The 23,675-nt window shown below is 39.3% G+C and overlaps 3 protein-coding genes across 3 annotated transcripts; 1 reads left to right on the forward strand and 2 right to left on the reverse strand.

Moving 5' to 3' along the window:
• The first annotated feature begins 635 nt into the window (after positions 1-635).
• LOC131335542 (proteasome subunit alpha type-5) lies at positions 636-4,606 on the forward strand. The gene is made up of 9 exons (XM_058370947.1): positions 636-852; positions 962-1,043; positions 1,163-1,243; positions 1,873-1,986; positions 2,073-2,174; positions 2,503-2,561; positions 3,587-3,689; positions 3,893-3,958; positions 4,095-4,606. The coding sequence occupies exons 1-9, from the start codon at positions 839-841 to the stop codon at positions 4,185-4,187; spliced, it is 714 nt and encodes a 237-aa protein (XP_058226930.1). The 5' UTR covers positions 636-838; the 3' UTR covers positions 4,188-4,606.
• A 342-nt stretch (positions 4,607-4,948) lies between these two features.
• On the reverse strand, positions 4,949-13,890 carry LOC131335541 (alanine aminotransferase 2). Its single transcript, XM_058370946.1, has 15 exons — positions 13,458-13,890; positions 12,047-12,097; positions 11,446-11,496; positions 9,423-9,488; positions 9,282-9,343; positions 8,083-8,161; positions 7,903-8,007; positions 7,680-7,790; positions 7,319-7,456; positions 7,120-7,194; positions 6,893-7,013; positions 6,650-6,804; positions 6,210-6,284; positions 5,737-5,940; positions 4,949-5,300 (listed from the first exon to the last, which is right to left on the reverse strand). Exons 1-15 carry the CDS (start codon positions 13,719-13,721, stop codon positions 5,184-5,186), a joined length of 1,674 nt encoding a protein of 557 aa, XP_058226929.1. The 5' UTR covers positions 13,722-13,890; the 3' UTR covers positions 4,949-5,183.
• A 4,846-nt stretch (positions 13,891-18,736) lies between these two features.
• On the reverse strand, positions 18,737-22,359 carry LOC131335543 (pectinesterase 3). Its single transcript, XM_058370948.1, has 3 exons — positions 21,697-22,359; positions 20,751-21,291; positions 18,737-19,637 (listed from the first exon to the last, which is right to left on the reverse strand). The coding sequence occupies exons 1-3, from the start codon at positions 22,207-22,209 to the stop codon at positions 18,955-18,957; spliced, it is 1,737 nt and encodes a 578-aa protein (XP_058226931.1). The 5' UTR covers positions 22,210-22,359; the 3' UTR covers positions 18,737-18,954.
• Positions 22,360-23,675: the final 1,316 nt, after the last annotated feature.

Genomic DNA, 23,675 nt, shown 5'->3' on the forward strand with positions numbered 1-23,675 from the left:
TTGAACACTAAAAGCTCTCGTTTAAATTTCGTTTGCACTAAACTTTGTTGACCATGTTTGAGTATCAAATTTTGGGTATGTATGTGTAACTACTGTATTAGTAGATTGTGTCACATTTATCATGTAGTGGAACACATTCTACCAATGCAATGATGACATCTCACATGGTACCCAAAATATGATACTCAAACATGATCACCATAACCTTGTTATTTGGTTTGTTATATAAACAAACTAAAACTTGAACAATCTTTCAAAAGCACGTTAAAATATCAAACCAAGCTTAAATAAGCAAGTACTTGACTCTTTCAGTTCATTATTTTATTATGTATATAAAAAAAAACTCTACCTAACTCAATATCGATTCAAGTTCAACTCGATAAAATGCTTGTTTGAGAGCGACTCTTTCATAAACAAATTAAGCTTGAAACATTTTTTAAAACTCGTTAAATTTCATACTAAAGTTGGATGAATCACCTACTTGGCTCGTTGGGCTTGTTTTTCACCCCTACCAGAGGTTAAATCTTCATCCAAACAGAATTTGGGAAAAGGCCCGAGAAAGGTAGCTACCTTGGTATTGGGCTCAGCCTTTAGCAAAAGAAACCATGGGCTGTATAGCTTCCGGTTGGTATATATGTATATGGATTCAACATCCCCTGACCCGAATCCCCGTTTCCAGTCGTCATTCTACTTGTCTTGCCTCACAAGAAGGGTTCTGGTTGAACCAGATTGGAGTTTATACCAACTGCTAAAGACTTGAGAAAATCGTTCCAAAAAGTTCGTCCTCGGTAAATCCTCTTTGTTATCGCTGATTCCATTGTAATTGACCTAATCGAAGATGTTTCTCACAAGGTGACTTCTTTTCTTTACTACGAATCTAGGGTTTTTCTGGGTTCTCCTTGATCTCGTCAATGTTTATATCTGAATGCTAAAATGTATTCTTGCTTTAATGTGATTGAAGGACTGAGTACGATAGAGGTGTGAATACCTTCTCTCCAGAAGGTCGATTGTTTCAGGTTGAATATGCCATTGAGGCCATCAAGGTAACCTCCTCCTCCGCCTCCTCCCTCTCTCTCTTTCTGTATTTATACGTTCGACATGACTTCTAATGAACTTAATCAAGTAAAGACACTTGCTTTTTCTGTGGTTTGAATTACTACAGCTGGGATCCACCGCAATTGGGTTGAAGACCAAGGAAGGAGTTGTTCTTGCTGTTGAGAAGCGTATCACTTCTCCACTCTTGGTCTCTCTTCTTTTTTTGTCTACCCTTTATGTATTCTGTTTTTGTGGTCTCTTAAAAATGTTTCCTTTATCATTTATGCCGCCATGAAATTTTGGTTTGTCTTCGGTGTTTGTAGTTGAAGTGATTGAAGTAACTCAAGTGTGCTTGTTATTCATAGAATGTATTCTTTGAGAAAAATAGGAAATAAAGTCACGTGTGTACTTCTAATTCACTGACGCATACGGAGAGTGGGCTGGCGAGCGCTGCCTGCTAATATTAGCAGTGTATATGAAAGAACATGGTAGATGATACATCGGTGGCGTGCGAAATCTGAGAAATTGAGCTTCCTACGAGTCTCTGCCAGTAAATGTGGTCTTTTCTTATTTGTTTTTCTTGCGCCATCAACATGGGGTAAATGATTATGCGAGACAGGACATATGTCAATTATCTTCCGATCGTGATCTCTTATACAAGGACCTGCATTTTTTTATACTTATCTTAATATTAGTCGCCGTGCTGATATGGTGTTGGGGTCATTGCCTATGTTTAGTTAATCCAAATCAACTGGCTTTTATCTTCGTTGTCAAGTATTGTTGTTTGATATGAAATCCACGGTATTGAAACACCATATGTTATTTCCTTTCATGCAGGAGCCCAGCAGTGTGGAGAAAATTATGGAAATTGATGATCATATTGGATGTGCAATGAGCGGATTGATTGCTGATGCTCGTACACTTGTCGAACATGCACGAGTGGAAACTCAAGTAATTTCATGGCCATCGTTATTTCTTTTACTTTTCCAATGTATTAGGATTAATCCGTTGGCTACCTTTTACTTTGTTCCTAACAGAACCATAGGTTTTCATATGGTGAGCCCATGACTGTTGAGTCTACTACACAAGCTCTGTGTGATCTGGCCCTGCGATTTGGTGAAGGGGATGAAGAGTCTATGGTTAGCTGCCTACCTTTACGATATTTGGTTTTGCTTTCATGTTCTTTTCTGGTTTGTTGTTAGTTATCCATTTCAAATTTCTTTACTGTCTCCTATCACAAATTGAGCTTCTTAATTTATGATCTGGATGCATATAGTATTCAGTCGCTTGTTCAATGTATTTTTTTGTTAGGATTTTGTTTGTTTTGCTAGGAATTCTACTGGTCGTTGGTTGGGAACATAAGCATTGTGTTAATGGACTTTTTCTTCTTCAGTTCCCTAATGGTTTTAAATCAGAAATGTTCCTTTTCTATGTCTTATCTGATGATTTATATTTATCTTGTTGCAGTCTCGACCATTTGGAGTATCTCTTCTCATTGCTGGCCATGATGAGAATGGTCCTAGCTTGTAAGTGCTATGTCTTATAAATGTTATGTTGTTAAGGTAACATAGAGTCAGAACGAAACTTGTTATAAAATCCATTGTTGTTTGGTCTCTCATAGGTGGTTTCATAGCAAGGGTTGGGCCTGATTGAATTAAAGGCACACACTGTGTGAATAGTATAGGTAGTTGTGTATGTAGACAGAACATGCTAATAAAAATGAGAAGAAAATTTGACTATAGACAAGTGGTGGTGGTGCCGTCATCAACTTTTTAAATAGATGTATGTTATTAGTTTGCAATCATGACAGTAGATTTGCTAAACCATCTACAGACTACTGGCTAAAAATCTGTGGTGTTGTGACTTTTCTGTTTCAAATGTCAATTACTGCATCAGCTTTTCATTCAGTATGATTTGTGCACTTTCATTCCATTGGCCAGTGCTACAACGGTATTGTTCCCCTAGCATTTGCATCTGGTCCTGTAGCTTTTGCAATATGTGCTGCAGCTAGGTGCTTACCAGAAGATCTCTTTTGGGCCAATGAAGTTCGACCTAGGTACGACTCATCCAAGGATAAAACCATCTCACTAGTTACATGGCAAGCCAAGTCTAGCCAATTAATGGGTTCCTCAAGCTTAGCATGGAAAATAACAAGCTTCATAAATACTGAACTTGGCTTGGTCTCATCAGATATGTCAAGCAAAGATCTAGGTGACCTGAGTTTAGTCTTTTTAAATTCTCTACTGATTCACATAATGAGTTGAGTTGATGCTTAGCCTGGTAAACAAGTGACCCTTTTTTTGCGATTGTACTTGGCTTCTTCACGTCATAGGAAACCACCAAGGAGCGTGTCACCATGCTGGTGTTGGTTATTCAAGCTTCAGTTAGCTTGCTTTGTCAGCCCTAATTTGGAAACTTCTATTCTGCATGATAGAGTTTCTGTTACTTTACAAAATTTTCCCATTGGTTACTTTAACAAGTAAAATCCAAATTATGACATCATTTTGTGGTCCTTATTTCCTTCCTTCATTGCTCAATGTCTTGTTTACAGATACTACACGGATCCATCAGGCACATTCTGGCAATGCAATGCGAAAGCTATTGGATCAGGATCTGAAGGTGCTGACAGCTCTTTGCAGGAGCAGTATAACAAGGTAGATTTTGAGCCATTATTCCTTTCGGAAGGCAGGGTTTGTAGCATGAGATTTTGTATTTGCTTTGCTGGATTTTCTGTCATTCTATTCATCCTCAGCAAATATTTCTTGTTTTGGATTGGTAACTCAGTGTTTTCATTTATGACTAAGAACTTTCTGATGTCTTCTTTGAGTTGCTGATTGTAGATCCAATATGTTTTCAGGACATTACACTTAAAGAAGCAGAAACAATAGCTCTTTCCATCCTGAAACAAGTTATGGAAGAGAAGGTAAGCTACTCATATTCTTGGTTGCATTCCGGTTTCTGTGCGACTATAACTTTTCTTTGTTTCCTTTAGTGTTCCCAATGCCTATGTTGCATATTCTTCAACTTTACTCCTAATCTAGCTGTGTTACTGATCTCAGGTGACCCCCAATAATGTTGACATTGCGAAGGTTGCTCCAACTTACCATCTGTACACCCCTTCTGAGGTTGAGGCTGTCATAAGTCGCTTGTGAGAGGAAAATCCCATCATTACCTTCCAGTCATTGGTTGGCCTTTTTACCGGTGCTTCCATACGTTCCGGTCATTGGATGGCCTTTTTATCAGTGCTACTTGTACGTGCATCTGGGATGACATTGCTGGGATACTGGTTTATTTCCTTCTAGTATTGGATTTTAAGCAGAGCTATGTGCTCTGATGAGTGTGAAACTTTTTCCAAGATAATGTCCTGCACGCTTGTGGTGGGTTTTTTTACAAATTCAGTGCCATGCTAAATCCTTAGGGATTGGTGCTTATATTATGGGTAGTGCAAATAGACGTTAGAAACATGTACTTTTTTCTGCAATTGGATGACATGTAGCTTAATTGTCGAAAACTTGGTGTACTGGAATGGTTTTAGTAGTTACTTTTTCACGAACGGAAAGAAAGTTCAAAATGCATGCTTCTTAGTGAGTTGGTGGCTTGACGTACTTTGAGTTTTTAATTTGAATGCCATAATCTCGATTGAAAACAAATTTTATCATGGCTATTATCCAAACAGGGGCTATTGCCAAAGCCAGTAGTGCAGTACAACTCACTTATGTATCGGTTGCTTTTGAAAATGTACCGATCGCTTTGGATTAAGCTGCTCCCTGGTGTCTAAAGCGGCCAGTAGGCTATTGTTAATGAGGTTCATCTAACTAATTAGGCAGTCGTATTATTTTTCAATCACTGACCTTAATTCAGATTTCCATCTAACTATCCACCAAAATAAAACAGAACTGATCTAGGAAAGAAGTACGAAAAATCCAAAGAATCTGGATAATTATGAAATTATTTTGTTGTAACCAAAAACAGAAACTTGGCCTCTGGCAACTCTTTCACTACATGAAAACTCCCAAGGTCAAAGGGAGAAACAAGAAACATCCTTCTTAAAAGTCCAACAAGAAGAAACATCCTTGAGCATGAGTAAGAACGCATACTCTCTTTAATCCCTCCCAAGATTTGCTTTGAAAAATGCATATAAACACCATTCAATCGCGAAATTCATCCATGAATCCTTTATGGAAGTCTGTCAGACGAGAGACTACGGCTGGAATCTTGTCCTCCTGAGGCAGAATCGTGCACCTAAAATGCCACGTTCCAGGAACCTTGCAAGAAAGAAACACCAAATCACAAACAACAATAACTACTCATTGGCACAGAGAGTAATGTAATTAGAAAAACACCAGAAACCTAGATTGGTATATCCGGAATTCATGGAACTATCAAGTGTGACTCCCTACACTAGAAGAACCAGTAGGAATTCACCCATCGAGAATTCTATTTCCTGCAAAAACGAAGTGGGAAAAGCCTATTTCCAATGACTATAGGAATCTGCTGACATTTAATGAGAATGTAGTTGAGAATAGTATTCCAAAACACCTTATAAAAGTACTGATCTGGACCCTTCACGCTAAACCAAATCCCAACAACCGAATCACTTTTTTTAAGAATCGAGAAATCTAATTGTACATAATTCAGTCGAATATGAACATAAGAATTGACTGCTAACAGCAATGTGGACTCTTCTGATAAAATACTCACCTGTCCAAAGCCAGATCCTGGGACAACAACAATTCCAGTGGCGTTAAGTAGGCGGCGGCAATAGAATGCATCTGGAGCAGTTTTTGCTGCTTCTGCTGCCTTTATTGCTTTCTGAGGCAGGTGAATACTGGGAAAGAGATACATTGCACCTTCTGCTTTGTTACATGTTATCCCTTCTAAACTGTTGAATGCATCTTCTAAGGTCTGTTGTACCAAAACAAATAAATACCAGATATAATTTGCATCTAAAGAAGGCATAGTAAATCATACTATTGTGGAAGAACATGAATAAACATTGACACACACCCAAATGCTGCTATAAGTATGCTTCTATTTCTCACATAAGCGAGAGATTCATAAATGTTTCCAGAGTAAATCATCTTCATTAATTAATTTGCTTACACATTTCTTTCAGGTTATTAACTAATGGCTTATTTTTAACTCAAAGAATGAGAGATTTGATTTCAACCTACCTTTGCACGCCTAGCTAAAGATGAAAGGATACCATCTTTCTCTGCAGAATACGACTCGTATGACTCATCTCCAACCTGCACACCATCCACATAACTTCATTTATACAACTATGGGAATACTAGTACCGTACATACTAAAGAATATAGTCAAGCGTAAATTAAACTTTATAGCGGCTTAATTAACCTCCAGGGTACTACACTCACTTAAAAATAGGTATATGCCCATTTTAACAAGGCTCAATCATACTAGAGCAATTCTAACACAGGAAAATGAAGCAACTACAAGAAAAGGTGTATTAGGAGTGGACTGGTTTTAAATCAGAAGTCCTACCCATCTATTTATGACATTAACAACATAACTAAAAAAACTCCATGAAATTTAGGCCCATCCATGTATGGCAGCTCTATGCTATCACCAATCTAAAGAGGGGAAACTTAACCTTGGGAGGGCTCATTACGAGGCTTGCAAGAATTTGACCAGAGATATTTGAACAAAGATTCACAGATGCTACTTTGTATATTTGTTCCCTTATCTCAGGACTAAAACCAGTGACCTCCATGTAACCTCCTCTTTTGCCACACTCCCCATAATACCCTGAAGCCAGCAAGAAAAATTGCCCATCAACTCTAAACTCTTTATATTCCATCAGGTCCATACCAATGAATTCAAGAATCAAACATACCCTTAGAGACTGATTGAAAAGATACCAATGAGATGTCCTTATCCCCATACCCCATAGTTCGGGAGATTTTCTTGAATGAGTGAAACTTCTTGTCAGGAACATAAATATTTTCCTGGTACACCTGTAGAAATTCAAAAAGAAACAGTTCAGAGGCAATATGATAAATGTTGAAGTCAGACTCTCCTAGTAAACTACTCAAATTTCCAAAGAGCTGAAGAACTACACACTTCATCTGCCAGAAGAACAAGACCTTCTTTCTTGCAAAATTCCACAATTTCACGCTGGTTGTCCTCAGCAAGAACCTGTAGGCATAGATTGCCAGATTATGAAACACCATACCAAGGTACTATATCATAACAAAATAATTACCAATCCGAGCAGCCCTTTAGAATGAAATGGAATTTATAAATCTTTTTCCTTGCTTACCTGACCAGTAGGGTTGCCTGGATTTATCACAACCAAGGACCTAACAGTGATGCCCTTGGACTTGGCAGCTTCCAATTGCTTCTTAAGCTCAGGAATCTCCAATCCCCACCCTGTAGCTTCATTGAGATAGTAAGGAACCTGCAAAAGCCAGTTTAGAATTCACAGTCAAATACTCTCATAGGAGATGAAAACCCACAATAAGATATCTTCAATTTATCCTAGATCAACATGGTCAGGTCAAGGTTTCAATTTCGGCTTGCCTTTGCTCACAACCAGAAAAAAATTGGAATTTGAACTGATCAATCTGTTAGACCTTTAGTCGGTAAATTTTCGTTTATATTGCATAAACTGTTAAACATACAAGAGTGCCACCATGGAGGGCAATCGAAGCAGAGTAAAGAGGGTACTGAGGAATAGGACATAGAATCCCATCTTCCTCCGATCTTGTCAGTAACTGCATCATCATATGGACCTGAAACGAGAGAGATTGCAAGTCTGTTACCCATCCTCAAGATTTATATTCCGTTAAATTCTGAACAAATTTTTTGTGTATAGAGTCAGAAAGGAGCATAATCAAAGTTTACCGCTGGACTTGCACCATCAGTCAAGAAAATATCGTTCGGATCAGCTGGAAAACCATCTCGGGCTTCAATACCAGCAGCAATTGTGTCACGTAATCCTTTAATCCCCTGCCCAATTGTACATATCCACATTAGATGACTAATTTTCTAATCCTTTCCACTTTCCCACAAGAGGACAACTACCTGGCTGTGACTATATGCACCAGTTGCTCTTCCAGGAATTTGATCAAGGATCTGCCAAGCTCGCTCAATGGCATCCGCACTAGCGAAATGCAGAAAATGAATAAGCAAGAATTGATAATTAACAATCATCATACCAAGTTCATGACACAACCAAAATGATAACTACAAGGCAGAGATAATATAAACAGATATAAACAGGAGAACTCTCTGTTCCTGAATGACTCAACATTTTCCTCTTTCTTTCTTTGGCATTTCCGTTAACACATAACACCACCCGTTTTTTCGATAACAATGTTGTGACTTGAACTCCATGCCTTGGGTATACAAGCTGCCACTGAATACTTGGCTCATTAGAGTGCAGGTTTTATGCAAAATTTGTTACAATAGATTATATCAACACTTCTAATTGACATCTACATATCTACTTCAATTTCTACACCTTAGAAATTTATTGTATAGACAGCAAGGGTAAAATGATAAGTCACCCAGTCCCTTTTGTGCAAGAAATATCAAATGAATGCACAGTAAATAAGAGTACATATCAAACTTCCCTAACTTCAACATGTGAAGTGGGACTTCCAACAACGGAAGGGAAGAGAAACAGGGATATTCAAACATGCACAACACTTATATTGACATTCCTCCACCCGGTCAATCACCACTCCCTCAACAGACGCCCACACAACCTAGCTAGGTTGGGAGCATTGCCTAAGAACCAGCGGTGGGGGCGCCGCCATAGGACGCTCGGGTGACCTGTGACCCGGCATAGGATTACGGGGTATGAGAATTGGCAGCTAGAGTTGAAAGTGAGAGTAGCTTATCCTTCGAGGCGGCTCCACTCTGACTAGGCTTAGACATGAGATAGGCCTTTGCAAAAAGATAGACCTGACATGTGATACCTTGAGAAGGGCAACACACCTACACATCCAGAAGACCAGAAAACTCATTCACATGTCGAGGTCCCTCGATACATCAGAGGCTCTCACTCAGCACCACTATCAAAAAGTACTCAAGATCATTCAGGTTAGGAAATGGATCTGGTTGAACAGACAAACAGAGAGGTTCTCCCAGTCGGATATGGGATGATGAATGTGTATGGATTAAATGAGATTTAAGCTGCAATATGGTACAATTTTCCAGTGGTGTGAAATAAAATAAAACATGGAGAAACCAAAAAACCAAGTATACAACATACATACCTAAATAATCCTTGTGTCTCGCTTTTGTCCAAAATGGCTGGATGGTCACACAGTGCAAGAACCTAAGGATAGCAATAATTGAGTATTGCTAGAGCTGAAAATAGTACAATTCTTTATACAATAAACTTACAGGTAACAAACCTCACGGAAAAAAGTAATTGGTTGCTGACCGAGAGATTGAGGATTTCCAATATTGCAGTAAAGTATCTGTCATTGCAAGAAGAAAGCAGGTAAAGGGTTGAAAACCTCCTAGTAAACTGTGCTCTGAAAGCATGTAATTTTTGCATGAAGTAGCATTACTAACTGACAGAAGAAGCTTAGTACCGATATAGATTCTTGTTTTACACAATATACATAGAAACATATCCCCAAGAAGTAAGAAAATTTGTTAGACTCTGTGAATCATTGAAATGTGGTTGATGGTGTGGGTATACGATATATCCTGCAACCAGATGCACCCTCTCCAAGAACCCCGCTGGCGACCATCTCCATAATAGTCACCTCCAGGAGGAGGTGCAAGGCCTCCTCCACAATATCCACCTCTAGGAGGAGCAGGCCTCCTCCACAAGATCCACCTCCAGGAGGAGCAAGGCCTCCTCCACAAAGTTCACCTCCAGGAGGAGCAGGCCTTCTCCACAAGATCCACCTCCAAGAGGAGCGAGGCCTCCTCCACAATGCTCACCTCCAGGAGGAGCGAGGCCTCCTCCACAATACTAACTCTCAGGAGGAGCAAGCCCTCCTCCACAATCCTCACCTCCAAGAGAAGCCATGATACCTCCGGCAGAGCAAGGCTTCCTCCACGAACCTTGCCTCTGCCAAAGTGAAGCTTCCTTCACAAGTTATACGTTCCACCCAGGAAGAGACTTCCTCCACGAACCTTACCTCCGCCGAAGCAAGCTTCCTCCACGAACTCCACCTCCGGAGGAGCAAGGCCTCTTCCAGGAACTCCCCACCCATGGAGGAGTGAGGTCACCTCCGGGCACCTCACCTCCTACTTAACACTTCGAAGACTCCGGAATACTTAAAGGCGACTTTATACACCATCCTAAGCCGGGAGCAGGGCCTAGGTACCTCGCCCGGGACCTAAGGAGGAATGTGGTTTGGAGGCTAGAGCAAGGGGTTTGTCAAGGAGGATGAGCTTGCCTCCAGCAAGCTCTAACTTGACCGGTGCTAGAGAGAAAGGGGGCATTGACCCCCATCTGACACTTCGGAAGAAGTATCATACCAACCGTCTGACGCCTCGGAGCCCGTATCATACCTCGTCTGGATTGGCAGATGATGCAGGTCTCTATGTATCACTGAAATAGCCTCTATTGGTTCCTTGATTACAAGCTCTGAGGCCTGATTTGGGACTAAAAGAGGAAAGCATGTGAACCTCCACTATGCCCACCAATGGGGAGGAGCCTCACACCTGGCTTTCTCTCATCTCCAAGGCTCATATATAAGACAAGCATTCAATACACACCTACTCTCCACTACCATCCATCTCTCTCTCTAAGTCCGCCCCGAGCTCTCTCCTCCTCCACCTCGGGTGGTCTCAAGCACCATTGTAGCAACCGCCATATACCCGGAGGGCGACCTCAGGTACTCTTCCCACTCCTACCTCCCACATATGGAAGCTTTGGTTCATCAATGACAAGTTGAGTGAGACATAGAAACTCTATTTCCAATTACTTAGATAAAACAGATCATAAAATGATTCACAAAGTATTATGGGTAACCAAGTTGTTGAAAGGACCAAGTCAAGAAAACTAAAACACCTAGGCCCTCATTGTATATACTGATTACTGAGTTGTTGGAGTTGGTTGGACACTGGATTCTTGTAGTTGGCTAGGCCAACATCAAACCGAGAGAGGGCAGGTCTTCAAACACAAGAGGTTGAGAAAGCAAGAGAAAGTTTTCAGTTCTCTTATCTCCCCCGTCCCGCCTTGCACAAAATAGGGATTGTTTATATTGGCCCACTGATAATGTTTTCAGTTCTCGTTGGGCTTCATGCACATCCTCGTTGGGCTTCACTCATTATAAAGCTCCATTACAGTAATGCCAAAATGCATTAGAAGTACATAAATTGACAAGTATGACACCCCCTCCCTCTCTCGCTGGACCCTGCAGTAATGTATGGGCCACCTATTTAGTATAATGAGAAAAGAAACAAAAAACGTACCTCATCAAAAGGATGAGAACCTGGATTTTCTTGTAATTCTTGCTGCAATTGCTGTCACAAAAGAACAATACAAAATGCACTCACGAGGGAGAAATGGAGCCAGCTTATTCAAATGGTAAGCATGTGAGCAAGCCCAGGCAAATTGAAATTGCCAGTTAACAAGTGCAGTACTTTAAGGAGTCAATCTCCATGGGTGCGAAACTGTATGATCAACAGATTCCCTAACGTATAAAACTATATATATTTGCTCAAACGAGGCATTGATCTCTATTCTCAATCCATGAAAATCAATTTGATGTACTTTAACATAAGCCATAGATCAAATGGAATCGATTTGAATAGAACTCAATTCCGTGGATTTTCCTCAGACCATCATGATACATCTTCACCACTTTCTCAAGAATTAGTCCTTTTCCCTATTCTTTTTCTGCTTTCCTTGTACAATCTTACTCTATTCTTCTTGAAGGAAATCATATTCCAAAATTTAAAGCACATTTCTTTTCGTAGCAAGTATACAAATGTGGGGATATGTACCTCTCTGTCAGATGTTAACTTTTAATCTATATTGTATTGACGGGCATACAATAAAATTCAGAGTTACCTGGGCCAGAGTGACAATTTCACCACGGACAGCATACTCACATTTCAAAACCTGCCAGGGAACAAAACTTATCGATGAAAATGAGGAGCAGCATGGAATTTTTCAGAAGAAGAAAAAACTGCAAGTGGAAATGTAAAATCAAGAAGGGATCTCAATTCATAGTCGTCACATCAAAATCTGTTCTTAATACTAGACTGCAATGGTCATCGACTTGACTGATTAGTTTTTAGGACATTAATAAGCTCAAATAGTTCCACAATAAGATATTAGTCCTTAAACTAAAAGGAGGTCCATCCAATAAACAATATTGTGAGTCAGCTACTCAATTGAAACCAAATTTTGCAATAACACCCCTTTTTAAATATTGAAGAAATCAAGAGGTCTAGAAATATTGATTTGATTAACAAGGTCGTGGAGAATATAATTGGATGTGAAAGTCCATACAGTCTAGAACAACAAAATAGAACATATGGGAAAGCAAACAATTTGAGGGGAAGCTACATGCCATTGAGCAAAGACAACAAGACAAATAGAAGGCTTCATGGGTCCGTTTGGAACTTGAGGAAGGGAAGAGAAAAGAATATAATTAGGAAGGAAAGTGTCGAGGAAAACCAAACCAAACTGAGCCTTAAGTCCCAATCACTTGGGGTCTGCTACATGAATCTGTTTCCTCTATTGAGCTCTGTCAAGAGCCATTTGTTCACACAAACCTACTATACTCATATCGTTGCGTACAACAGCATCTAATGTCAATTTAGGTCTACCCCTCCCCGTAGCATTGCAACCCAAAGCTATCCTATCTGTTTTCTTAACTACTGTATCTCCTGGTCTACGGTAGACATGCCCAAACCATCTTCAGCCTATTTTCCCTCAACTTCTCTTCTATGGATGTTACATCTACCATTTCACGAACCGTTTCATTTCTAGTAACGTAAGAAAATTTTCACTGTGCTCAATACTTGATTTTGTCATTCTCTCCCCTATTTCTCCTCGAACCAAATAAGGGAGGAAGAAATCATTAAAATTTCCGTTCCCTTCCTTGCTGCAAGATCCAAACAAAACAAGGTGATGTTCTAACTACAATCGGATAGAAATTAAACATAGGTAAGAGGCAGAAACAGAAAGCTTCTTCGGAGACAAAATAAGGAGCACCATACAAAAACAAAAGTGGAAAAGCAAGACGCAAAGAAAACACCATAATGAGACCGGGAAAACACATTTCCATTACAAACCCAGAAAGAAAAATCCAGCAATTAGTGAACCCTCAAACAAGATTATCACAAACTAAACAGAAATCATATGCACAAAACCAATGGAACAGCAATAGTACAAAACCCAAAAGCAAGTATAGACACAGACACACGCGCACACAGATATAGGAATTATGTATGTAATGGGAGGTGATTTGTACCTTGGGATTGAGGGTATCAACAGTGAGGGAAGAAGACGGAGGAGGAGCCATTGAATCAGAAGAAGGTGAGGGCAGAGACGTCAAGAAACGAAGAGCAAGTTGAGACAACGGCGACGAATTAGTAGGAGGAGGAGGAGGAGAGAGAGGAAATCTGGGGAGAGGAGAGGGACGGTGTGACGCGGAATTGGAAGATAAAGAACGGGCACTAGTCGTAGTCTTGACGAGTTTTCTTGCTTTATCGGCTGCGGCTGCGGATCGCCGCATTGTATACAGTAGTACGTGGTTTCTCTGACTGCACCCAATTCAAGGGTTGGTTGAGAAGACGGCACGATTTGGGGCATAGACGTTGGTTCAGTTGGTTGGGCTTTACAAACAGAAATGATTCGTGCAAATTGGCCCCCCGAACACGAAAGTACTACAATAATCCGGGACCGCTGTAATAACGCTCCCTCCTGTTTTATTTACCTATCAATAGCGACTTGTCGCCCAAACAACAAAAAGTGACGTGGAGTGTCAAATCAATTGTAGGAAAACAGGCTTCCGGAAGTACTAACGGCCAAGTGATGTCGCATCTGATTCTAGTTTACGTGCCCTCCAATAAATAAAAAGAAATTAATATTCGCGCTTTACTTTTTATTGATAGCGCTTCAATTTGTTTATAGAGCACCATCAATAAAAAGTAAAACGCAAAAATCAGTTTTCTAAATAAAACTAGCAGTCGGCGGCACGCTCTACGTATGCGCATGTGAAAGTGCAAGTCAAAATATTTGGAGTGTAGGAATATGAAAATGTTTGTTTGTTCTCTTTATGACTTATACATGTCCCAAATTGACTGTCCAATTTCAAAATCAATGATTCAAATTATGTAAATTTTCAAATCAATGAATTTGATTTGATTTCCGTAATAAATTGAAAATCCGAGATTGGATAAATAAATCGGAACGAAATGAGTAGCATGCAGCTGTAGCTGCCAACCAAAGCAAGCGCTTGGGCCCCGTTCCGTGCAGGCTGGCGCCAAATTGATTTTTGTAGGTATATTTTTCCTTGGCCGGGAACAGTGGGCCAAACTAATCCTTTTGCGTGTTCAGTTCAAATCAAAGTTGCATACTACAGTACAATAAAGGCCAAGGTTCATTTTTGTTTGCGATCTCATAAAAATCATAACGGAGCAAAATCAGTCCAAAACACAAATAGAGCATCAAAGAATCTTCAAACTGATCTCCTCTAAATAACAGATGATCAGGTGCACACACCAATAATGGTCCACATTTCCATGTTGGTCTCTTACAGTAGATCGTTTTGTTTTGTTTTGTTTATTTATGAGTCGATGTCCGGATCACCTTATGTATATCGACTAACTTAGGGTCCTGAAATTAACGACCAGACAATAATGTTTGAAATGTATGGCCTCCGTAAAATTTAAACATACAATCACATATGGAGAAGAAACAATAATTTAATTATTTTCTCATATTCACTTGACCGGACACTCTTAAAATTTCTTCCAGTAGAATGTTAGCGTGTCAATTGTGAAAAAGGGGGATTATTTTAATGCTCCTTATTACAAAATGAATAATTTTTATCGTGCAAGATGTATATCCGATGTAGAGTGATGTAAAAGTGCTCAAAGTAGATTGGTATCGAGAGCTTATTTATTTATTACTCGGATATTGCAATGAAAGTTCCCTCTTTTGTGTAGTGGAGTAGTAGTACTCCTACAATTTAACAGATGTCATCCTCATCGGTGACATAGTAAAAACAAAATTTATTGAATTCAATATATTTGGATTGACAAAAGAAAAGGAAAAACACGTACAGATACCGCCACTATACCAACTGTCAATAATTGTTCATTTTATTCACAGTCAAAACGAAAATGTTCGGTACAAAAACAACACGTCAGATCGAGTATTTTGGGTGAAGCTTGGATTTTGAATTGTGATTAATGTGGACTTGCGAAGAGCCGTGCTCTTTCAGAGTTCCTAAAATGTCAAAAAGTAGTTTTTAATTGATTATTTATCATTAGTTTGAAAGTTGAATTTTAGCAACCCTAGGTTCATGTAATTTAGCCGCCCATAAAACCCCCCTAGGTTCATGAAAACCATTTACGGTGTCCCCAGTATCACAACAAAATTTTGAAATAAAAACTTGTACCAATAGTCAACTTCAAAATTGCTTTTTCTTTTTTACTAACTTAGAGCATCCGCAATGGGAATGATCAAAATCAATAACCAAAATGTGCCACGTCAGCATTTGATTATCCATTTAGTTCATAATCAAACTTAACAAACTTTTAATTTACCTCCACGTTGGTTATTTTTGCATCCCTATAAAAAAAACCCCACAATACGCAATGTATCTATGTCTAGTTACAAACGAGTTCTAATCACGCACCCGACTACACCAAATTATTCTTTTTGATGAGACGATTCTAATGTGGGGTGTTTTAGTTATTGGTTATTGGGTTTGATTATTGAGTTTTAGTTATTGGTAAAAGTTATTATGTTTGGTTATGGAATGGCAGGAATTTAATTATTTGCTTAAAAGACTTGTAACTTTACTTATTACAATGTGAGGTGTTTTTTTAGCATTGTTGTTAAGTTTGCTTATCTATACCAATTTGCTTATTACAATGTGGATGTTCTTAGGAGGCCAGGTTAGTTTACGCGCTTCTAGACTAATACTGGGAGACCAACCCCACCGTCAACTTGCGGGTTAAAACAGCTATTTTTGAAGCATTGCAGCACACATGACAATAACAAGAGCACAAGGAAGAGCCTCAAAGACCCACAATTCTGTGAAATTTGAGATAAAGTACGTGGATCATGCCCCAAGTCCAATACAACTATCCCCAGCCCAATGATTGTGCAGGATTTCCCCCCAATATTTAGGCTGGGTTCTTTTGAATTTAGCTTAAATTTAGATTTTTTTGTATTTATTTGATTTTTTTTGTATTTGTTAGTTTTGTGTCAAATTTTTGGTAGTTATTAATTCATCTTAACTAGAGGAATCAGAAAAGTTTTTTTTTTTTTTAAACTTTTACTCAAGTATTTACGCGCTCTTCAATTCAATTGATGTACAAAGATTTAATTCATCATCCAAGTAGGACCTTACATCGACTAATCCCACAATATAAAATTTATTAATTAATACCTATATAAGTTTCGAACTCATCCTTTTGCGTGTTCAGTTCAAATAACTATCGGTAGACGGTAGACCAAGCTCATTTTTGTTTGCAATCTCATTGGAGTACTAATTAATTCAAATGGCAATAACAGCCCAAAACAAAAATGGAGCATCCATCTTCAAACTGATCCCTTACAGTAGATTGTTTTGTTTTTTTTGACTTACCAAATGTCTAGGTCAACTTGCGCACATCTCAACTAATTTTTGAACCCTCAAGTTAGCAACCAGCCAAATCCTTCAATGACCCAAATGTGTTTGAAATGTTAAATCTCCGTAAAATTAGAATATATGAGTTGGTATTCATAAAATTAGAATATATGCATCTCCCTGGTCAGCAATTGTCTAGGTGAGTTGGTATGTAGAATTACCCTCTTGCCCTCCTTCAAAGCAACCAAGTCTTGCCCACCCGTTGTGGTTTGGGTGCTTGACCTCTGGTGCAGACCCCTTGGGCCCTCTGTCGTGGTGCCACTCTTTAGTGGCGAGGCTCTTGGGCCTGAGTCAGCTGGGCTGGCTCCCACATCGGGAGTTTGGGTATTATGTGTGTGTGTTTAAAGCGTCCATTATACCTCTTCCTAGTCAGCAATTGCTTAGATGAGTTGGTATGTGAAATTATCATTTTGTCGTCCAAAGTTCACAAAGGACAAACACTTAGGCCCCGTTCCAGAATACCTCCTTAAAAAATAAGTACTTATTTCACATTTTCAAACTTAAAAATAATGTAAATGAAAAATAATTTTTCTATTTTTTTTGCATTGTATAAAAGATCTCAATGAGATCTATCAAACAAGATCCATATTGATAAAAAATTATTTGCGTAAGTATATAATTTTCGAACTTAAAATTATCTTCTTAAAAAATAGTAAATATTTATTTTCCTTTCCGGAATGGAGTCTAAAGCGTATCAATTGTGTGAGAGTGGATGTAAAAAGTGCTGAAAGTAGATTGATTGGTATTGACAGAGACAGCTTATTAAAGTTCCCTCTCTCCTCCTGGAGTACAATTCAACGGATGTCAAATGCGACAAATTTTAGAGTAGTAATAATGTCAAAACTGTTTTTGTTGGTGTCAAAATTTCAGTGCATAAAAATTTTGTATACTGCACATAGTACAAGCTTTTTTATACACTAGAGTTTTGGTACTAACAAAAACAGTTTGGACATTATTATTTTTCAAATTTTATTGTATTTAATTATACTCCATTTTGTTTGACATAGACACGGAAAACACAGTCAAAACCACGCCAGCTTGAAAGTGGCGTTCCCAAAATGTCCATAAGTCAAGTTTTTAATTGATTCTTTCTTCTGATAAAAAAAAAAAAATTGATTCTTTCTTCATCTTCTTTTTGGTTAACAAAATATTTTAATTGACATTAGTTTGAAAGTTGAATAAACACCCACAGGTTCATGTAATTTACCCCCCAAAATACCACAGGTTCATGAAACCATTTGCGGTGTTTTCTCCAATATTACAACAAAGTCTTTGAATAAAAACTTGCAGCAATAATGTATTCTCTCCATTCCTAAATAAGTGTTCAATGCGCAAACTTAATTCTTACAAAAAATGCATGTTTTTCGTTAAAAAATCTAATTTTTATTTTCACAATCTAATAGAACTCATTGCTATTTATTACTTTTTTTAATGAAACAAATCCATATTTTTAAAAGTCTATTTCACAATAGTTTTACCAAGCATGGCAGCACACATAAACCAAGGGGCTTGCCTGGTCTAAAGGGTTTGTTGTCAACTCTTTTAAAGCCAGTCCGTATAAAGCTTTACTTCGAGTTTAATTGGGCTCCCTACAAGTGCACAATGGGACTAGACCTCCAAAATTATTGAAGTGTATGTAAGCTGATCCAGACATATGAGTTATCCTACAAAAGCATTGCAGCACCCATTACAAAAACACAAGAAAAGACTACTCACTGTACAAGGAAATTGGAGGAAAAAGAATATTCTTTGAGGCACTGTTTGGGATACCCCTCCCTTGTTATATGGATTGGTTTGGTGCTTCCACGCATGGTCACTTGCCGCCTCAAGAGTCTCAATCATCGCGCAATTATGTGGGGTCAAGTATATGGACCAAGAGCCAAGAGTTTTGTAAACACCACATACTTTCTCCTCAATTCACTTTGGGCATGAAACTTATGATGGAATTTCAAGCAGAAAGAATATTTGTTGCAACTTACAAATTAATTAACTGTAAGAAGAAAGAACTTAAAGTAAAAAAACATCACAAAAGAAAAAAGCTCCTACTTTCCTCCAATTCGTATACTGGGTTTAAAAACCTGTCACCCGCCCAAAGCAATTTCGATCAAGTCAAGGATAAATCAAACGCAACATCTGTTACCGGCAGCCAATTAGGACCGTCGATGAAAGACTGGACCGTAAACTTGGAGGCCTGGCCCGCCGTCATGCTGGGCTTATACCCAGCCCATGTAACCCTCTTAACCACACTCGAACCCGGGCCAGTGTTTTGGTACTCAGCATAGAATATGGTGTTGGGTGGGTCAACATTGGAAATCCACGGGGTCCAGCCCGTAGGGTCCAAGAACGACCCAATGTTAGTCTGCATGATAACAGTGGTAGAGTAATTCTTCCAGGGCCGGCCCAAATACGAATCCGCCGTCAGATTACCCAAGGGAGACATAACACACTTCTGGATCGAAATGCCGGTGTTTTGATTAACGTCAGTTTTACCTTGGGCCGTAACGGTGATGAATTGGTTGGGCAAAGGCTGCCTGGGCTGGATGTTGCAGTTTTGGAAAACAACGGCCGCGTTTCCGAAAATGAAGTCGATGGTGCCGGTGATGTCGCAGTCACGATAGAATTGGCGGTTGGAGTGGGCGTAGAGGGTGTCCTGAAAACCGTCTATCAAGCACCGGTAGAATACAGACATATCGGAGCCCGAACGGAGGGCTACGGCTTGGTGCTTCGCAGCTCCGGCTGTGTTTTTGAACGCAATGTCTCTTGCTATGAAGCCTCTGCCTACTGCAGCTGGTAATCACAAGCATACATTATGTACATACATCAGTAGTTTTCTTCATAAAAATTGGTCTAGTGAACTTTTTTGTAAATACTTTCGCAAACGCAAAAAGTAGCTGATAAAAAAGAGAGCAAAAAGTAGATAAATATCTCCATATGGTTTACTCAGTACAAAGAAAATGACTTCTTTAGTAATTTTGTGGCGTCTCAAACGTCAAATCATTGTAAAACATTAATGAATAATGTTATGTACACTTTTATCGGCCACTCTTATTTCACATGTGTTTTGTCGGCTCCACATATTTAAACGTGACCATTAAATACTGCTGCTGATCAACAATAACGTGACTTGCACGTGGTGGGACCTCTTGGCTACAAAGGGAAACCATGTTGGTTACTGGGTCATCACCATGCATCTTTTAAGGCATACAATAAACAATTCTATCTTCAGCTCACCAGCATTATTTATTGTCCTCCCACATTCGGTTCACATGCGTGAGAAAACATTGGTTTTGTCAGGCTTTTTTTGTCATTTCATTACAGTCAACAAATCATGGCCAGTATTATCAATACTTATTTACTAAGGTCCCGTTCAATTATAGTTTTTATTTTTTATTTTATGAAATAGTTTATTTTTTATTATTTTTAATTTAAAAAATAATAAATATTTTATTTAAAAAATAAGTACTTATTTTCTAACCAAATCCTCGAAAACCATGTTTATTTACTACTTCATTTATCCTATCCCGTCAGAATCGTCTGATAATAATTTAGAGTTTCAACATACCATTATTTTAATTATACTACTCCTAGACTTCATTGGATACCAAAATATCAACGATTATAGCTTTACTTATAAGTTTTCAAATGCTAGTTATTCAACGAAATTATAATTTTTAATTATTTTCAACAATCTCAAAGGAAAATACTACCAGCATGAAAGAAATGGAAAGTTGTAAACATCCTTAATGACAGGTTAGGTTGGTGTTAGGGCAGGCTAATAAACCACAAAAGAGAAAAAGAGAGAAGATTAAAGTCAAATTATGATGGAGAAAAATCTATAGTTTCTGTCGCCGGTAGAAGGAATTTAATCTCGAAAAGAAATCTTTTAGTTTGAGAAATTACCGAAAGTGGCAGTAGAGAAAGTGGGAGTGCCGTCGACGAAGTTACGGCTGCCGGAGATGACGGTCTGACTCATCCCGTCGCCGTAAATCATCACATTCCAAGTCGACTTATCCAAGTTCACATTCTCCACGTACACTCCCGCCTTCACATATATCACAAACCTGTACACACTCTTCTTCGGCACCTTCTGCACCGCCGCATTGATAGTCGTAAAGTTCCCGCTTCCGTCCTTGGCCACCGTAACATTTGGCACCAAATTCGTCTCCTCCTGAAGTAGCCTCCGATCCACCCAATCCGGAAACCCCGAATCCCCTCCCCACAACAGCTTCCTATGAATGGGCAAGTTGAAGTCACCTATCAATCCCAATAGCTTACCAACAATCGCCAAACTATTACTAGCAAACTCGGTTGAATTCCGGAGAATACCCATCACTTCCTTTAACACAACCGAGGAATTCGCTTCCGTTAGCGCATCCAAGCACGTTTCGTGATCTGTTAGGGAAGTGCTCAGCCACGTTTTGAGATCGCCCATTTTTTTTACCTGATAAAAAAGAAACTAGTTTGTCAAGAACATAACTAGTATGAATAACTTAGACTCCTTTCCATTAACAACTTTTTTCACTTTTTTTTTTGGATCGAGGCGGATCGGAAAAGTAAAAAAATAAGGCGCAAAAATAATAAGCGGGAAATTTAAAAAAAAAAAAAAAACCTTGTATGAGAAATCTAAGAGCACAACAACATGCTCGTATGACAACGTTTCATTGGCAACCGGGTGAATTGCTAGTTTTTAATTATCAATGAGACACTTCTGCTACGTAATCATGTTTTTGTGTTTGTAGAATTTCTCAACTTTTATTTCTTTCTAGTATTATGCTTACAATTCCTCAAACTCAAGCGGGTCTAGCATTTGAGTTTGAAAAAGCAAGAAGAGAAGGAATTAAATTACCGATAAGATCTTCTCCCCTTGGTTAACATCCATCGAGGAAACCGACTCGTTGAGTCGATCCAACGAGTCGTCAATCATAGTTTGGCAAACCTCCAACGCGGCCTTAGTTTTAGCGTCGTTGATTTTGGATATTATTGACTGCGGAAACGAAGAGATCTTGGAGATCTCGTTGAGGACCACGTGTAAAGAGAGCTTGAAAATGTCTTCGGGATCTGTTACGTTGTGCGAGGCGTCGAGCGATTGGATGGCGGAGAAGCATGAGTCGGGGTAGTTAGTGACGCTGCATACGGCTTTGATTGCTGCGGCGGGGGAGCCGGCAGTGGAGGACGGGGTGGCGGCGGAGTTGTTGCGGCGGTGGATTAGAGTTCCGGTTACGGCGCCGATGATGACTGCGACGAGGATGACGGAGGAGATGACGAGGATGAAGAGACGCTTTCGGGTTTTCCGTCGGAATGCCTGCTCCTCTTGTGGGTCCACCTTGCCGTAACCCTTGAAGGAGTTGATTGTATCCATGGTTTTTGAGCTTCGTCGATGGGGTTGGTTTCTCACTGTAATTATAGGAGCTGGTTTGGGTGTGAGTGAGTGAGTACTGTTTGTGAGTTTCGAGTAAAGGATGTTTGAGAGGTGTCTCTGTCGTATTGTCTGTTTTTATGGAGTCCGATTTCCTGCTTCCCAAAATTTTTTGTGCCTTCATGCCACTTGTTGAGCAAATTTTGGACCGTTCCAAGGATTTTTCGGTCATTAAATTTAAAATATAAAAAAGTAACTTAATTTAACGGTCGAAAATTTCTTCGACATAGAGACATAAAAATTTTCGGAATAAAAGAGATCGAAACCCCTTTTTTGGTGTTTTGGAAACAGAGCAGGGGAAGGTTTTTCTTGGATGCTTCTTTATTGATTGCAAGATCTTAAATTTCACCTACACTAAAACTACTCCGCATGCTATTTGTACAGTAATAAAGATTGCGTATTATTTTGAACTAAAAAGAAGATATAACGTTTCCTGCACCACAAAAAGCGCATTATTTCATCACAAAAGGGCGCAATATTTTACCCCAATAGGCCTAATAAATATAAAGATGAATACCACATGCATTCCTAGCCATAAGAAGGCAGAACATTTACCAAAACAAGCCACTCACCAAAGCGTACTTCGTTTTCCCGGGACAAGCGGCTCATAACATTTTATTTTACCCAACGAGACATAATTGTAGGGGGCCAAAATATCTATCGTTCGGAAGGTCCAGAGAGTTCTTTCATACTCAGAACCAATAGGGCGGGACTCTCAGTTCGTCTGTAACATCACTACATGTCGTGGGAAGGCACCCCGCTGTTTCGCCGAGCGTGTGCCAACCCCCAGAGGCTCTCCCGAGCGTATTTCCTTCCTGGCATGTTTTACCGCATGATCGCTCAGTAAGGCTTTAGCACGTTCGGCAGTTTAAAGCTTTCATTTGGAAGGTATGTCATCATTCGGGAAAATATCTTACGAATAGTGCTTGCAAGTGGGAATCAAATGGTCATCTAGAAGCTTTCTACTTATAGTCAAAAGTGACATTATCTACTTGTCCAAAACTCAAAACCTTGCTTATAAATAAGAGGTGATACCACAAGGTAAAGAGTCTAGTCTCTCTCATTCCTACAAACTTCACTAAAAGCATATTTTTCTCTATCTCTTAGGCTCTTACTAAATTGCTCGTCGGAGCGTCTTTTCGGAGGTACACCTCCTTTCGGTTTTCAGGTACCCAGTTCACTGTTCTATCTTTTCACCGTAAAACAGCAAGGAGGAAGAGGTTTAAGGATTTTTTCAGCCCCCACAGTAACATTCACCAAATATAGGCATAACATTTCCCAAACGCATGGAGTGTGTACAGAAGCATTCCCCGATAAATGAAAGATTATTAAGTCCTACGTGCGTGCACTAATACTATATCAGGCCGTCCAGAAATGAGCCAGCTGTTTGGCAATTTACATGGTTAATG

Source organism: Rhododendron vialii, chromosome 8a (assembly GCF_030253575.1).
Source record: "Rhododendron vialii isolate Sample 1 chromosome 8a, ASM3025357v1".
Taxonomy (NCBI): domain Eukaryota; kingdom Viridiplantae; phylum Streptophyta; class Magnoliopsida; order Ericales; family Ericaceae; genus Rhododendron; species Rhododendron vialii.